Source organism: Rhinolophus sinicus, chromosome 1, assembly GCF_057876585.1.
Source record: "Rhinolophus sinicus isolate RSI-liver-muscle chromosome 1, RSI-T2T, whole genome shotgun sequence".
Taxonomy (NCBI): Eukaryota; Metazoa; Chordata; class Mammalia; order Chiroptera; family Rhinolophidae; genus Rhinolophus; species Rhinolophus sinicus.
In genome coordinates this window covers 119,541,336-119,558,940 of record NC_142501.1, presented here as the reverse complement: position 1 = coordinate 119,558,940, position 17,605 = coordinate 119,541,336, and the positions used below count along the sequence as shown (strand labels likewise).

Here is a 17,605-nt window from a genome sequence, read left to right as displayed (position 1 = left end):
ACACGCATAGTATTTTCAGCCCCTCGCTGCAATTCTACAGCAATAGAAACTTACATAGGACACCCGTGCTCGCCGCCGATGCACCAGCCCACAGCACTGCATGAAGAGCGGTGCAGAACGCAGTCAGCGTGTGGCTTCACCGAGCTGCACTGTGCCTTGTCTTCTCATGAGAGCCACTGTCCATTTCTTCCCACCTTCGGCTTCCAGGTAAGAGGCATGGGCAAATCAACACTTAGCGTCTGCCTCCTAGGTAGTTTCTAAAAACACCACCGTTCTGGCAGGCATGCCCAAACTTTGGGGTCCTTGTTTTTCTTTTGCAGGTAATTTGCTCTCTTCTTCTTCAGAGAGTTGTCTATGGACCAGAAATCTACCCAAAGTATCATTCATTTCCCTGCAGTAACTAGTGCTAACGCATGGTTACGATGGGCTGGATCATTAGAGTTTCTTGGCAACGTTTTTTACAGTAGCCATTCTCAACTCGGGAGATTTTCGAACATCAGAGGATCTTGCATTTCACGGGGCTGCAGTTTCCTGCTTTGTGCAAGAGGAGGCCTACTCCTGCTGCTGTCCGTGTTACTGCTTCTGAGCACACTGCTGCTCCTGCTGCAGACCTCCGTTACTGCTTTCCTCCCTCCCAGGCAGACTGGCAGCAGCATCCCTGCTCAGTGTTCCCTCGGTAACACTTGGGGCATATCTGATCTGCAATTCTCCCTCCACCTTTTACCCTGAAAAACGACAGAGTCTAGACTTTAATTCACTCTGGATTCCTAGGACCACAGAACCACCCTCCCAACTGTCAGATGCTTTGTCTTGTACTACGTGTTTCACATGAATTGTAGGAAGGATTGTTGGAGTGGCCTCAGGACCCCACTCCCTCGATCACTGCAGCTAACATAGTTGTTTTTTTCTCCCCCCCCCCACTGCCAAATATTCATTTTCTACATTAAAGCACATTCAATAAACATAACTCCGGCAAGCAAATCTAATCCGAGTCAGAACTAATTGACTAATTAGGTACTATATCACCTATGATTTTAGATACAAGAAACTAAATATAGCTGCCTCCCAAGCATGAGACCCTACACATGAATATGCCTTGTATCCTATAATTTATGTCCTTCTCTAAAGACATGGTTTGCAGAGACTGAGCTGATCATAACATTCTTCCTAAAAGGCTGGTATATGTTACACCTGAAAAGATGAATTATTAAAACATTTGGGGAAGAAACTATTAATTTGTATGATGTTAGTCATTCTAGTAATCAATGATTCATGTAGACTTTTAGTGCCACAGCCATCGATCCACATTTACCCCCACGCCCATGTCAATCCATGTACTGTCACCACCTGAGGATATGTTAGCTATTTAATGTCTCAGATTAAGATGACCCACCAGGAGGTTATTAAAATGACCTCAGATGTAGGTCCACGGAAACTGAAAGCCTATTCATTCTCAACACTACCAACATTTCCTTAAAACCTATGATTTAAAGTAATAACTATGATTTAAAGTAATAAAGTTATAGTATTAATAGTCTGAGAGGCTATCAGAGCTGAAAAAAATTCTTGCCTTAGTTCAATGTTCTTATTTGACTAATAAAGTAACAGAGGCCCCAAACAGAGAAGTGTTTTGTCTATATGAAACATAAGCATCCATATTACTAACACCCAGTAATTTATATAATTTAAATAGGCTGTGAATTATCTGTGGCTTAATCATATACTAATTAATCTTCCATGTATTTGAAGGTCCAAAAGGAAAATATGGACAGACTATTCATGGACAATAAAGTTACTTTCGTGCTTACATCATAAATTGAAAGTAAAATAGAATTTCTGAATCACATTGCAGATTGGGTTTTGAAGGAAGTCCTGGAAAATATTCAACATTTTCTAGACCATGCAAGATATATTTCTAGTAGGTAGGATTTCAATTTGGTTTTTTAAAGAAACATCAGTGAGAAATACAGTAACATAAGAGAGCCCATAATTTGAACAACTTTTTATTAAGGACGTTTCGTCAACATCAACGAGGACACATTTACGAGAATAACCAAATTTTTTAAAAAAAGAATACAAATGAACTCAGAATATGATGAAAACACCGGAAACGTTATCTCCCCTATGATTCTGAATATGATTTCTAATTCTCTAAACTTTTTATCAACTATGATATTATTATACATATTCTGAGAGCGATCGCTAGTTCACCAGCGAATCCACCCACCTTGCCACGGAAGAATCCACAAGAAAAGGATGTTAAGAACTAATCTGACTCAGAAAACACTTATTGAGCACCTTCCATCTGCCCAGCACTGTGCTAGGTGCTGGGGACAGGAAACAAAATAAAACACAGTCCATGCATGTCTCTAGGCACTTATAACAAAACAGAGGAAAGAGAACACAGTGTTTTAGTGCTATGAGAACCCCAGTGACACAACTCTCAACTATGCCCAGAAAGAACACTACAAACTTCACAAAGGTGGGAACTGTTAGGCCTTTGCAAAGTGGGTAGAATTATAGCCAGAGAGAAATGGGGGCAGAAATGCTCCCAGGCAATCAGGTAGCAAATACAAAAGCACAGAAGATTATATACAGAATAAATGCTGTTTATAGCGACTATACTAGAAGAATGTATATAAATATTTATCATATATTCAGATGACAGGGATAGACCCCAAATCCCTCAAACTAAATTGGGTTCTCCCCTCAATCCAGTCCTTATTTATCTCTATGTCCCTAGCATTTAGCGTAGTAATACACACATAGTAGGTATTACAAAGATACATAGCTGTCCCCTTTATTAGCCATTCTTTACTTCATCTGTAGGAACAGACATGGACATGGGACTGCTGGGGAAATATCCCATCCTTTCTTGCAACTTGGTATGTCCATGTGACCAAATTCTGTTCAATAGGATAGGAACAGAAATAACATGTGCCGACATCTCAGTCATGTGCCTCCCCCTTTCTCTTTCTCCCTTTATTGCTGGCTTGTGTGTAGAGGCACAGCCCAGAGCTGGAACCACCACTTACGCTGAAGGAAGCTGTAAGTTCAGGAGAACAGAGCAACAAGACAGAAGGAGTCTGAGTTCCTAGGACTGTGTTGCTTACATGTGGATTGTAATGTGAAAAAGAGACAAACTCCTGGATTGTTTAAGTCACTTTTATTTTGCCCTCAGGATAGAAGTTAAACCTGCGTTTTCAAAAGTACCTCAAAGTGTTTCTGGAATGAATGATGAATTCACAGAGTCAAAGACTGTGAAGGAGGTAGGGGTGTGGGAGAGGGAAAAAAGGAAGAGATTTCAGAGTCAGGACACCAGGCTGCCACTAGACTGTGAAGTACTCTGAAAACCACAGCAAAGAATTTAGACTTTAGCTTGTAGGGCATACAGAATTATTGAAGCCAGTAAATGTGAAAATATCGGTTATTTTATTAAGACGGGGGGAAAAATCTCCAGACTGTTTGGCTTAAAAAATCTAGTCAACAGTTCTACATTAGTGAGAAATCTGAAGCTTTTGAACTTCTGTAGTTGGCTGCAATAAATTTCTACTAAATAATTAAGTCAGTAAAACTCGCTGTTTGTTTCATGCAGCTAAATCACAAACCTAATGGATTGTTAGATTTGCTATTTTGTTATAATGTGAGATATATTACCAGTGAAATATTAAAAAGTGACCATGAGAGGTAGAATGACAAAAGCAGCAAATTAAATGTGATTGTAGATAAAGGCCTAAGAGGTCAATACCAGGGATTTTTAACGTCCAAGAGATTTATTTCAGGCAGTCTTTCTCAAGTATGAGGATGGGTGTTTACTTACTACTCACTTTCTATGTTACTATTTGTTAGGAGAGAGAAAGTACACAGTGGATGTTAACCATTGGATGAAGTGCTTCTTTTGGGAAGAAAACTCTTTGATAACAAAGAATAAAAGCCAATCTAGAGAAATTCTGTGGTAGAACTGAAGGCCCTCGGCAGGGCTGACTCTGCCTGAGTGCTTGTGTCTCTTTTTGTGGCTCTGGTTTCAGGAAACGAGTACCCCATCCAGACTACATACTCATTAAACTCTTCCTTCAGAGTATGTTGCTACAATTGCAACCATTCACAGCCGAGTGTTCTTAAGTGCACCAAAAACTTTCTCACTAATTTCAGTACATGCAAATTCCAAAAAGGACCAAGTGTCTACATTCGTCCATTTGGTCAATAATAACATCAATTGAGCGCAACTTACCATGTGCCATGTGTCTGCCAGGCACTAGCGATGAAAGGACAAGTCAAGTAGCCATGGTCCTTGACTAGAGGGAGGTGAAAATCCAGGGGGAAAGACATGTCGAATCAAGTAATCACATAAATATACAAGTACAAATCGGTAAGTTCTTTGAAAGAAAGTGTAAAATAATAAGATTTATATAGCCAATAGATACCTTCTAGAATTAGAGGAGTCAGATAGGCTTCCCTGAGAAGGGTTATTGTAAGGTCTACAGAGTGGGAAGGCCTTAACCGCTTAACCACATGTAAGAGAGACGAGGCAGGGGGACGGAACATAGCAGCCATTCCCAGTGGAAGAAACATTATTTACAAAGGGCTTTGTGGCAGAAGGGAGAATGCTGTGTTGAAAGAGCTGGAGGATAAAGTGAGAGGGAGAGTGGGACAAGACGAGGACAGAAAGGCAGATGACGGCCAGATCGGGAGGACCGAGCTGAGGATTTTCAGCTTTGTACTAAGAATAGTGGGATTCCATTCACATGGCTTAGAGGCGGGACCAAATTTGTATCATTTAAAACAAATTTTGGTGGTAGAGCTGGACCACAGAGGAAGCACAGCGACCAGCTAGGAAGCTGCAGTAATTATCCAAGTAAAGGATGATGGCATCTTGTACCAAGGTGGTGGTGAAAGGTAAGAGAAGTGGGTGAATTCATGACATACTTAGGAAATAAAAATAGATAACGTGCGAGTACAGAAAACAGAAAGGAAAAGAAAAAACAACAAAAACAACAAAAAACAATGTAAAAGACACAAATTCCTAACTTCTCTTCATTCTGGATATTTCCATCCAGTAGTGAAGTTCAGTCTCCTACAGCACAATCCACGATAAATCTTAATTTTCAGGGTAGTTCCAGTTTGCTTCTCTTCTTGGTCAGCCCTCACTTCTCTCCCTCAACTCCTAGACATCATTTCTATCGGGCCCCTTTCATCTTCTATGGAATCTACTTCTCTCCCCCCGTCCCCAAAATCACCACTCTATTTTATTCCAACTTTTGCAGATTGATAACTTCTCTTTCTCTGTCTTTTATTTCTCACCAAGGTGTCTGGGTTCTCTTTTTATCTACTTTTTTTTTTTCTTCAGACCAACCACCAGGCATTTCTCCTCAGTAATGACAGTGGCACCGCTGGCTTATTCACCACCTTTACACAGACCACAGAATAAAATAACTACATGTGGTGTGCTAGGGAAAGATGCCATCCTTTCAAAATGAGTAATAATCGTGACATGTGTACAAGACTTAAATGCGATGTTTAAAACATATTTGGGGTTATAGAGTTAGAATACACAAGCTACAATCAAAATGGAGAGAAAACTATGTAACCCTAATAAATCCCAGGTCTCTTACGGCCCAGTTATATTGAAAGAAATGCAACCCAACAACAAAAAGTAATTGAAAAATCAAGCCCAGCTTTCATTGCATAGCTCAAGGAACATAAGGGAAAATCCTATAACCCACAGCGACACTAATCAAAAATGCCCTCCTTCCCTCCCCATTCTCTCCTACCCTAAGCTACATACAGCCTGTCCCCACTTTCCAACACAAACACAAACATCAAAAAACTGTCGCCCAGACTCTCAGCTTCCTGAATCTCTCTCCCTCAGCCTACATTCCCACCATCATATTTGATAGATATGCTTCACTTCTGTATTTTTTTTAAATTTTCTTTCTATTTTCCTTATTTCACTCATTATTTGCCTTCTGAACAAGGAATTCCGGCAAACAAAACCCTGCCCCTTTTATTCTACGTCTCCAGCTCTCTCTCTCTCTCTCTCTCTCTCTCTCTCTTTCTCTCTCTCTCTCTCTCTCTCTCTCTCTCTCTCTCTCTCTCTCTCTCTCCAAACTCTTAAGTTTTGTATGGTAATGAACATTATTAGATGCTGACAGAAGAAGAAACACTGACTAGGCAGAGGCAAAATTCTCTTTATTACAGGAGGTGGAGAATAAGGAAGGTGAACGGCCAACCAATTCATGCTTAACATTTTCCACTCCACACTATTTTTTCAGAGGACACATTTGATCAGCTCATTTCACTCATCATTGCCACAAGGAAATGCAACATGTATATGAGAATGAAATCACTGACACTTGGGTGAAAAAAGGCAAGGCACACTATTCATAGTGTAACATTTCATGCATAAACCTACGATGCACGTGGAAAGGTCAAGAATGATACCCAACCTGCACTGACTCTTCACAGAGATTATTCTTTGATTTTCCTGCGACCCATATGAGGTCTGCTTTTATCTTCATTTTACAAACACAGAAATCTGACACAAAGAAGTAAATTGCCCAAGAAAATGGAAGAGCCAGCATTTCTATCCAGGAGTTTGACTCCTGAGTCCCCGGTCTTCTGATGTTCTCTACGAAAGGTAAAAATTATTTTTATAAGTTGACCCTGGGGTAGTACACAATAATTAATTGATCAACTAATCCAGTTACACAAGGGCCACTTTTTCCCTCCTGAGCCATTGTCAGTCTGCCTTTCAGTGGTTCTCTTTCTGCTGGTTTCCCAAACCACCCTTACCTTTCTGCAAAATATTCCCACCCTTGAACTTCTTCCTTCCTCTTTCTTGAAAAGTTTACCAGCTGGAAAACTCATTTGACTAACAAGTATCTTCTTAGAAAAGTATCTCTCACATATAGAAGCTATAGTCATTTACACGAGTTCAATTATTTAAAACTTTATTTTATCTCTATGCAGCTGTCTACCTAGTCCCTCATCTTGCTTCAGAAATAATTTAAGGCAATTTACAAGAATAGATTTTAAAATAACATTTAAACACATGAAACAAAACAAGGATTAAAAGAGAAAAAAAAAGAGTAACAAAGATGGGGACATAAAATGGAGGCAGAAATGAAGCTTGAAATGCATCCCATAATAATTGATGCACTTCTTACAAATGAGCCATACATTTGGCTCTCAGCTTTCTAGCAGCCAACTCAAAAAGGGAAATTCGGTCAGTTATGTAACTTACTGTCCATGAGCTTAAAATAAACCAAATGCTGAGAAGAATGAACCCCAGACACTGAATTCTCCTGGAGGTCCCCGTAAAAAGGAACATTGTGTAAAGTGATAAACAGCACTCCTGCCGACATCCCTTATGGTAAATGCCACCGTGGTTTTTAAAGAGCTACCTCTGAGATGACCTTCCTTGGAAACCAAAATTTCACACCATAGCAACATTCAATAAAACAATCCACGGGGCGTGAGGGGGGTATGGGCGAGCCACGATACCCAATTCCTTAAAGATCTGGCTTGACCCACAAATAGTAACAGCACCAATGATCATAAAAAGAGCTAAGGTTTACTGATGGAAGCACTCAGTAAGCACTATTCCTTTAATCCTCATATCAACTATCAAGGAGGTACTGTTATTATTTATCCCAGGGTTACAAACAAGGGAACAGACTTAAGAATTTAACAACTCAGTCAAGGTGGAAATAGGATTTGAATCCAGATCTGTTGAACTTCACAGCTCTTGCTCCCAACCATTGGGGTCTCCAGAGTTTTTGTTTGTTTGTTTTTTAATGCTTATTTATTTATTTTACCTGAATGAAATGTTTATTTTCCAAGATTATACAATTTAACAAAACTAGCTTCATAAGAGTTGACATATTAATTCATGCAGAAAAAAAAATAAAGCCCCTAAAAATGCATCTGTTGAACACGGTTTCAGAAGATAATCCTCCCAAATATTTGAAGAACTGGTAGGTCAGGTCCTACATAAAACGTTCCAGGGCTCCAGAGTTTTAGACAGTGATAAACTCTGTGTCCTTCAAACAATCCCACTGAATATTGTTCCTCATTGATGAGCTTTTTATAAACACTGGGGTTGCCAAAAAAACATACACGTTTTAAGAGATGTTATCGATGTATTACTTTTTGAAGTTGAATTGGTAGCAACATGTAGTATGACTTTCACTCAAAAGATGGCGTTAATCAAATGAATGCTAGTGTCATTCATTGTATTACAATTTTAATGTAGTTTTTTTTCCTTCCTTAAAATGTGTATACATATTTTTGGCAGTCTCTGTATTAGATGACAGTGACCTTAAGAGTCATTTTATGTGGGTAGTTTAACACAGATCTATCTAATTTACCAATAGTCGAGCTAGATGTACAATAGAAGATAAAACCACTTGGGGCAGCCAGATCACTCAGTTGGTTAGAGCGCGAGCTCTTAACAACAAGGTTGCCAGTTCAATTCCCGCATGGGATGGTGGGCTGTGCCCCCTGCAACTAAAGATTGAAAACAGCGACTGGACTTGGAGCTGAGCTGTGCCCTCCACAACTAGATTGAAGGACAACAACTTGGAGCTGATGGGCCCTAGAGAAACATACTGTCCCCCAATATTCCCCCAAAAAGCAAATGGCTTTCTTTCGAACACCTAATTACACTGGGGAAACTGCAGAGAATGGGAAGAAGAGGAGGGAGGTAGTTTCAGTGAAGGGACACGTTGGGAATAAGAACACAGCTGGGGGGAGTTGATACTTAAGTCTTCATGGTATTGAGTCTTTGGATGAGGGCATAAGATAGCAGAGATGGAGAAATAAAAATAAAGGAAACTAAAGATAAATGTGGTCTAGTTCAAAACCAATTTGCCTTGGTTTTGGTTCTACATTAAGGTTTCTATGGGGGTCACAAGTATCTGCCTATCTTAAGTCTTTAGTTTGTCCAAAGGTAAAAGTCTGTTCCAGCATCACTGCATGCTGAGGAGCTCTCCACACACAGAATGGACAAAACAGATGAGATAAAATGGAGGGTGAGCATACTGGCCTGAGGAACTAGTTAGACAAGATGTGTTCAAATAGTCAAACACTAATTGCCTTGTGGCATATCATTAAACTGGCCAATTTCCACATTTCTCTGAGACTGTTTTTGGAAGCTTAGACATCAATGGGAGCTGAAAGGGAGAAAGCAAAATGTTTGTCTATTTGTATGCAGAAGACATGGAACTACATCAAAATTTACTAAATTTCTATATTAGACTAGATGATCAAACTCATTTAGTAAACTATCTAGAAATAGACTACTATCTTAAGTACTAATATCACCTTGTGTTCACTTTATATTTTATAGTTTCAACGTGCTCTTTTAAAGTTCATCTTATCCTCAAAGGAAAGCATGTAGTCTTATTCTTTTCTATCCTGATAGGCAACTGAGTGTTTTCAGATTTATTTAATTAATTTAGAAGATGAAAAGACTACTTTAATAGACTCCATTTAATCAAGAAGATGAGGCAGTGTGGTAGATGCTAGCTAAAGAGAGATGAAAATGGGCTGGTGGTGTAGCAAAGACCGTGTATGTATGTATTCACTGGAGAAAAACTTTAGATACTTCCACACAACCCCAAAATTTCCATTTAAGAACAAAGTAAGACAATATCTTTTAGAGCCAAATTTTTGGTAGATTTGCTTAAGAATCTGTTGACACTTCCATGAAAATATTCTCCCAGATTGCTAAATTTTGTTTTCTACTACTCTCAAATCTGAAAACAAACTGATGGTCTTACTGTTTCTGGGTCCTTTTCAAATTATGCTTTTAGTAAATGGTTAATAAGATTTTTATATTGGTTGTTTGGTTAAATAAATGAATGAATAAATATCCTTAAATATTCATTGGCATTGAAAATTCCAGGCCAAAGTCTAGACATCAAGAATAATACATAAAACACATTGTGTGAGGTACGCATCCTGTTAAAGAAAATAAATGCAAAAAAAAAAAAAAAAAAAAAAAAAACAAGGAAGAAAAGATAAAGAATAGTGCTCACATTAAGAAAGAGAAAATAGGCAGAAATGAACTGGTAACGAGAATTTTTAAAAAGCCAAAATTTTGACATGTTAGTCCACGAAAAACACATCCATTAAGATAATTAGTTACTCATTTGTCTAATGCTGAATTACCTAACCTAAGTAAAAAATATTAAAACCCTGGGGATAGATTAGGGAAGAAATGCAAAGATGATGTTGAAGAAAAAGGCCTTCGGGAAAGACAAAATAAATTGGGGTTACTGGCCTCACCTAAGACTTAATTGCTTAAATTTTCCATTCATTCAACAAATACCTTCTGTGTACCAGGCCTGGTTCCAGATACTGCAGATACACCAGTAAACAACTCAAAGTCTCTATCTCATGGAATTAGGCAGGAAATGGAAATGGAAGCATATCACCAATTTTAATTATTAAATTATAAATATTAATATTTAGTAACTACTATTTAAAAGTGTCAACATGCATTGGGTGAAGGAGGATAAAGAATGACAGATCTGGGAGGTGGTAATTTTCTGTTTTATGTAAGTTGTCTAGGGAAAGCCTCTAAGAAAGGTGAGCTTTCAGTAGAATAAAATGAGTGAGACATGTGACCATCTGGGGAAACAGAAATCCAGGCAAATGCCCTGAGAGGGAATGTATTTGGCCCATGGGAATAATAGCAAGAAGGTGCCTGTGGCTGGAACCCAGACAGTGGCCAGGGGCTTGATCATTTAGGGTCCTTAGGTCACTATAAGGACAAGATTTTATTCCAATTGTGAAGAGAAGCCATTGGAGGGCTTTAAAAAGAACAATTTAATTTATACCTTAGAAGTGGCATTTTGTCTGCTGTAGAGAGACTGCAAAGGGCTAAGGTGGATATGGAGAGATCACTTTTGAGACTATTGCAATAGTTCCAGTGAGAGAGAAGGGCTTGGCCTAAGGTATTAGTGGGAAGAAATCTTGAGAAGTGGTAGGGTTCTAGATATATTTTAAAGTCAGAGGTGACAAAACAACTATGGATGGATGTTCTGTTGCAGAAAGAGAAAGAAGCCAGGAATGATCCCAATTTGGGAAATGGGGTAGAAGAGGGCTGAACAACTTCTGTGATTGGTAGTTCCATTTACTGAGAAGAGGAACAATTAAGGAGGAGTTACCTTGGAGGAGGAAACAAAAATTCCTTTGGGGAGGGGGTATTAGTTTTGAGTGACCTGCAGGATATCAACATGGAGATGTTAAGTAGGCATTCTTGTATAGGATTCCAGAATGAAGAAAAGAGGTTTGGGTTGAGCTATAAACTTGGAAGTCAGCATATAAGAGGTCTGACAATTAAGTTCATGAACTCACCCTAGAAAAAGTGCTACATACCTCACTGCTGGATATCACTACAGTCACCTTCAAAGTACTCCCCTTGGGAAGCTATGCACCGATGCCAGTGCCTAGTCCACCCTTCAAAGCAATTTGGAACTCTTTTTCTGGGATGGCCATCAGAGCCATTGTTGTATTGGACGTTGTTGTTGCATTACCATTGTTGTTGTATTACCCTTGATACTCTGAATGTCATCAAAATATCTTATTTTCAATATTTCCTTTTTCTTTGGGTAAAGAAGTCATTGGGGGCCAGATCAGGGGAGAAGGGAGGGTGTTCCAATACAGTTGCTTGTTTACTGGCTAAAAACTCCCTCACAGACAGTGCTGTGTGAGCTGGTGAATTGTCATAATGCAAGAGCCATGAATTGGCAAAAAGTTCAGGTCATCTAACTTTTTCACGCAGCCTTTTCAGCACTTGGTTAACTGTTTGTCCAGTTGGTACAAATTCATAGTGAATAATCCCTCTGATATCAAAAAAGGTTAGTAACATCGTTGCAACAAATTCACAAACTTAATTGTCTCACCTCGTAGTCTTTAAAAACCATGAGCTTCAGCGAAATGTCCTAGAGAAATATGGATAGAGAGGAGGTCTGGAAACTGATTCCTGGGACATTTCACCTCTTAGAGATCAGAAAAGTAGGAGTGACTCTGAGGAAGGGAAGAAACGAGGAGAGTGTGGTGTTCTGTAAGAAGATGAAGCGATTTGCTTTGTCCAACACTAAAGTAAAGTCAGGTAACATGCAACGTGAGAACTGATCATCAAATCTGGTCAGGTGACGCCACTGATGCTGGTGACTAGAGTGGATTCAATGGAAGGACTAGGTCAAATGTCTGTTGAAATAAGTTCAGTCAAGAGGGGGAGGCAAACAACTTGATGCATAGAGTAGGGAGAGTTTTTTCAAGATTTTGTCTAGCGAAGAGTAGAAAAATTAAAACATGGCCGCATAAGATGTGGGAATAAGCCAATTTTTTCCTTGAATGGGAGGTATTACAGGAAAGGGCAGGGGGAAGAAGATGCTTTAAAAGAGACCATGGATAATTGTAGGAACAAAATCCTTGGTTGGGCCAGAGGAGATGGGACCCACTGTACAAGCAAAGTGGTTGGTTCAGATGGACTCAGTTGGTTCACCCTCTCTGACAGGAAGGAGGGCAGAGGATTTGGGTACCAGTGAATAGATTTAACAGTTGTAGTATAGTTCTTTTTGGAGAATTGCAATTTTCTCAGATGGAATTAGAAGAAAGGTCATGAACTAAGAATGAGAAGGGAGAAAGAGGAGATTGAGGAAAAGGGAGAAGATACAAAACAGTCATCCCAGGAGTGTTCAAGTGGAGTGACCAGAGAAATAGGATTAATAGGCAGTACTGAGGATAGGTTGATATTTGTGGGCATGAACTTAAAAACAGTTCCCATAGTTGAGATTCTTTCCCCCACCATGTTCGTCTTCTCAAATTCAAGGGCAAAGTCAATGAGAGTCAGATCTGGTCTGGCTTGGGATTTCCCAGAAACATTGGAGAGGGAGAGAAGCAGGCAGTTGAGAATGTATGGATGGATCCTGCAATCTAAACAGAGTAAGGAGGGAAGAGAGGACAATGGGAAAGGGAAGTGAGGGACCATGAAAAGATGTTAGTGAGAAAGATATAAAATTAAAGAACAGACAACAGGAAGAATTTTTGGAGAATAATATCAGACACATCAAATGAGATCATAGGCATTCTTTTCTAAGATGTCTTCAGTAGAAGTCCATCTTCTTGTAATACTGTACTAATGATGGAGCAACATGGAGGCAAAGGAATGAATGAGATAATCTCCATTTTTCTTTCCCCGTCTGATTTAATTAGTTGAGAACACCACAGGAATGATAGATGCCACAGAAAAACAGCCTTCTCAAATTTAAGATCAGAAAGAGGAGAATTTGGGGAAGAGTCATCTGGTTAGGTATAAAATACTTCAAAAAATAGTGTATTTGGCTATTTTTTATTATCAGACAACGGGAGTATTTTATTATTCTGATTTAAGTACCAGACAGTTCCAAAGGTAAAATAATTGTACTACGAATTTTCCCTTTTGAAAGATCCTACTCATTATTCTTGTTATAAATATGTTTTCTCCTTTCTAAAGAATAGCTCATTTGGGTTCTACCATCAAATTGGCTCTGGCAAAGCAAGACTTTTCTACTGAATTTCTAAACTTACATTTATATATTTGGATTTCATTTTTATCATTTGGTAGATTTATTTTGGAAAGTACCAACAGATGTGCCTAAAATCTTAGCATAACTTTTTCTAAAGGTGTGATGAAAAGAATATAATCATTTGACATTTGGCATACCTGACAATCTTCCTATATCATGTCACAGATTGGGCCACTCTAAGGAAAACTGTAACATTTACTTTTCTGCCTCTTGGTTCTATTTGGCGTATGAAGGGGCAAGCAAAAATATGCTTGAATGTTCCTTTATTGGGAGTTGATGTGAGTTGGGAAAGAAGGTCTGAGGGACTTGGGGGCTGATCAAGGAAGAAGGTATGTCCCTGAGGTGGCAATGGCACACACAAGCTTTACACCAGGTGACTGAAGATTTGAATGTGAGGGGGGTGTCCCCACAGTAGGAGTCTGGAGGCTATGGCCCATAGGGGTTGTTACTCAGAAGGGAAGGAGGACAAAAGGGAAAGGGGTGCAGAACAGGGACATACAGTGTCTGGATAATGTCTTTGTCAGCAGCTAGGTGGGGAACCTCCAGGTAAGATAATTCCAGCTTAAGCAGCTTGGGGCCTTATAACTGTAAGTCTCTATCTGATCTACAGTCAGCAGATGTGGGGTGAGATTCCGTGGGGTATGCACAGCAGGCAAGCTCTAAATGGGCTAAACAATCTGATTGCTTATACTCTGTTTAAAACAACTGGATGTGTAAAAATTTGAATTAGGTACCAGCCAGCTTTTGAGCTAACAGGTTTCAGCCCTCAGTGAAGAAATAAACAACCTAGGGCCACCTTAGGGTCATACACTGAGGCCACCTTTGGGTCATTTATATGACAGAGGAAGTAGGGGAAATTTTGAAAACAAATTATTTTAAAGAAATAAGTAGGAGCCTATTAGTTCACCATTTCAAAATTCTGGTATTCCCTAAGGTCATAATAATTATAACAATAGTTTAACATTTATGGTATGCTGATTATGTGCTAAGCACTTGATATTTTTTTCTTTGAATTTTCATACCAATCCCTTAAGCTAATATTTTTGTACCCATTTACCACATGGGAAAACTGGGCATAGAGAGGTTACCTAGGTGGCTTAAGCTCACACAGCTAGAGGAAGTGCGGAAGGGTTTCAGTGCTACGGGTCTGAAGGATGAGTGGTACAATCAACCACTAGTGCATCCAGCCTTTCATCTAAGGCTTCCCCCACCTTGTGAGGGATCCGGGGGACACTGCAGCTTTTGACCTAAGTTGTTCTCTAGATTCTCAGAAAGGAAGAGTCAACAGAGGATCCTTCCTGAACATTCCTCCTTGCGCCATAATGAATGCTCACTGTGCATCTGCTCCCCCAGCACTGACCCAACGATGCCCATGGAAAACGTCCCAATGCCTGAATAATATGACAATTATTCATACTTGAAAGCAAGGTCAGATTAAGAATAAATGAAAAGTTCTTGTTGTATAAAGTAGAAACACTTCCGATCCCATATCTTCACCTCCCCAGGATTTTGAATCTTTCTCAAATTAGAACTCTATGTTCTGTCCTAGAATATACCTCCCTGGAGAAGATGGTGCCATGCCTAGCAGCAGTTGGTGGAGGAAATTACAGTAATCATGTGGCTACTTGCAAAGACCAAACACATTTTGCATTGTTTCGGCAAAACTCACAATGAACACAGGCAACCACATTGCCGTATTACTTCCAGCAGTTCCACCATGCTTAACCTAGACACACGCAACAGACCCACAGGGGGCGGTGTCACACTACGTGTGCCTGTATTAGTTTCCTATGGCTGCTATAACAAATTACCACTAAGTTCGTGGCTTAACACAACACCAATGTATTATCTTACAGTTCTGGAGATCAGAAGTCCAAATTGAGTCTTACTGGGAAAAAAGCAAGATGTCGGCAGGGCTGAGTTCCTCTGGACACTCGAAGGGAGGATCTGTTTCCTTACCGTTCCAGCTTTTAGAGACTGCTGCATCCTTTGGCTTCTGGCCCCTTTACATCTTCAAAGCCAGCGATCACATCCCTCTGATCTCTGTTTCTGCTGGCTTGATCTTCTTCTCTGATGCTGATTCTTCTGTCTCTTTCCCTTGTAAGGACCCTTGCAATTAATTACATTGGGTCTACTGGGATAATCCAAGATAATCTTCCCAGCTCAAGGTCCTTAACAAAAGCACATCTGCTAAGTCCCCTTGCCATGTAAGGTAATATATTCACGGGTTCCAGGAATTAGGATGTGGACCTCTTTGGGGGGGGGGGGGGCATTTGTTAGCACCCCCCCCCATGCCTGTCTGAGTTGGGTAGGGAGCCATTTCTTCTCTACAGACACTTTGTTATTGAACCCTAGCAAAGCTCACGTCCTGCTACATAAGGCTGAAGAATCAGGATGGCGGTTCAGAAATTTGAAAATAACAAATGAAATAAAAACTCCCAGACAGACATGCTGAGGTGCACTTAACAGATGTCCCTCTCATGGGTAAGAATCAGTATTACGTTTCACGTGAATATGCATAGCAATTTTTTTATGAGAGATTATATTGCATATTAGAAAAAGTCATATCCTTCAGGGACCCCCATAGTCATGGACATAGGAGTTGGGTAGTGGTTTAATAATTCTAATTTTTTTTTTAATTATTTTTGTTCAAGGTAAAATTTTGATGTTTGAAATTCAGTGCTGAATTCAATGATTTTATTTGATATGGATCTCAGCAAAGAAACGAAACATCTGTATTTCCAAAGGGATTCTTTCATGATGGGGTTTAGAAAAGTCTTGAAATCCCTTTTAATGATGTAATAGACTTGTAGCCAAGGTCATTTCAGCAGACACTGTACTATGGAGAAGCCAGTAGGCTCCTCTTCATTGAGCACTTTTAAATGTAATCAACGATAAAAGTCAGCACCTTCTCCCCTGCACGAATTGCGTCATTTAAGTCTCCCCGGCAATGCAGCACCACAGTTAGTAGTAGCTCAGTTTCACCATTGAGGAAACGGAGTTCCCAGGGTGAAGTGCCATGTCTAAGGACACACTGCCAGAGGTAGGAATCCAAGTCCAAGCCTTCAGACACCAAAACCCTTGCTCTTTAAAGTTTGCCACATTGTTCTGGGTTCTGGTCTCTCTCACCTTTCTTCTTGTTTCTACACCTTCCAGGATGATTCCCGTAAGGGGTCACGATAGCCCTCCTATTAAACACAAAATTTCCCACCTCACTAGGTCCTAGCTATGTAGGAGTCTTATGAATTACTGTTTTGTTTTTAAGTTGAATAAATGTTTTCACAGAATTGCGTGTTTATTCTTTATCGTATTTAATACAACATTAAGAGTCTAGATTGGCTTTAAAATCGAGGGATTTTGTCTTTGTAGTCATGCAGGTTCTAAAATAGTTTACTTTCATATCTACCAGGATGTTTGATAAATTCATTTCAATGTTATTGATAATACAACAATATTGATAATTTAGAAAATAAATATTAGTCTTTATTTCAATATATAAAATCGAGGAAATTTTTCGCAAATTTTCTTTAAAAATTAGCTATTTCTACTTAATCACATTTGTAATACAGATAGTGTTCAATTGAGTTTCTTATTGCTGCAACTCTACCGATTTGTAGAGACTGTTTAAGTGCTATTTTGATTCTTCATTTATATATTTGCTTCAAATATTTTCCGGACCTATCTCTTCATTTTATTTGTTTTCTTGTTATGCAGTTTAATAATTTAAAATAACTATGTTATTCTTTGTGAAACTTTTTTTTATCACATCAAAACTAAGAAAGACTTTTTGTTTACTGTTCCATTGTCCTGATAAATCAATACTCCTTTATCCTAACCATAATTTGTTTTATATTTAACTCTTTACCCAGTAACATGTTCTATTTAACTTTTTAATGGATTCTGACATATGATGTGGATTTAGTTTTTTTAAGCAGCTAACTACTTATCCGAATACAATTTTTATGTTACTTGTTAATTATTCTTACTCATTTTATCATTCTTTGTATACATTATATAAGTTGAAG

The 17,605-nt window shown here is 39.1% G+C and overlaps 1 protein-coding gene across 4 annotated transcripts in view; it reads right to left on the bottom strand.

Annotated features, from left to right (window-relative positions):
- CACNB2 (calcium voltage-gated channel auxiliary subunit beta 2) overlaps positions 1-17,605 on the bottom strand; it is a 329,662-nt gene that overhangs the window by 225,868 nt on the left and 86,189 nt on the right. The window contains exon 1 of one of the 4 annotated variants that reach the window (XM_019752076.3): positions 55-591. The exons of the other annotated variants lie outside the window; for them this stretch is intronic. Within the exon in view, the coding sequence (XP_019607635.1) occupies positions 55-102 (48 nt within the window). The 5' untranslated portion in view covers positions 103-591. Of the gene's footprint in view, positions 1-54; positions 592-17,605 lie in introns of those variants that run through there. 4 annotated transcript variants of the gene reach the window in all.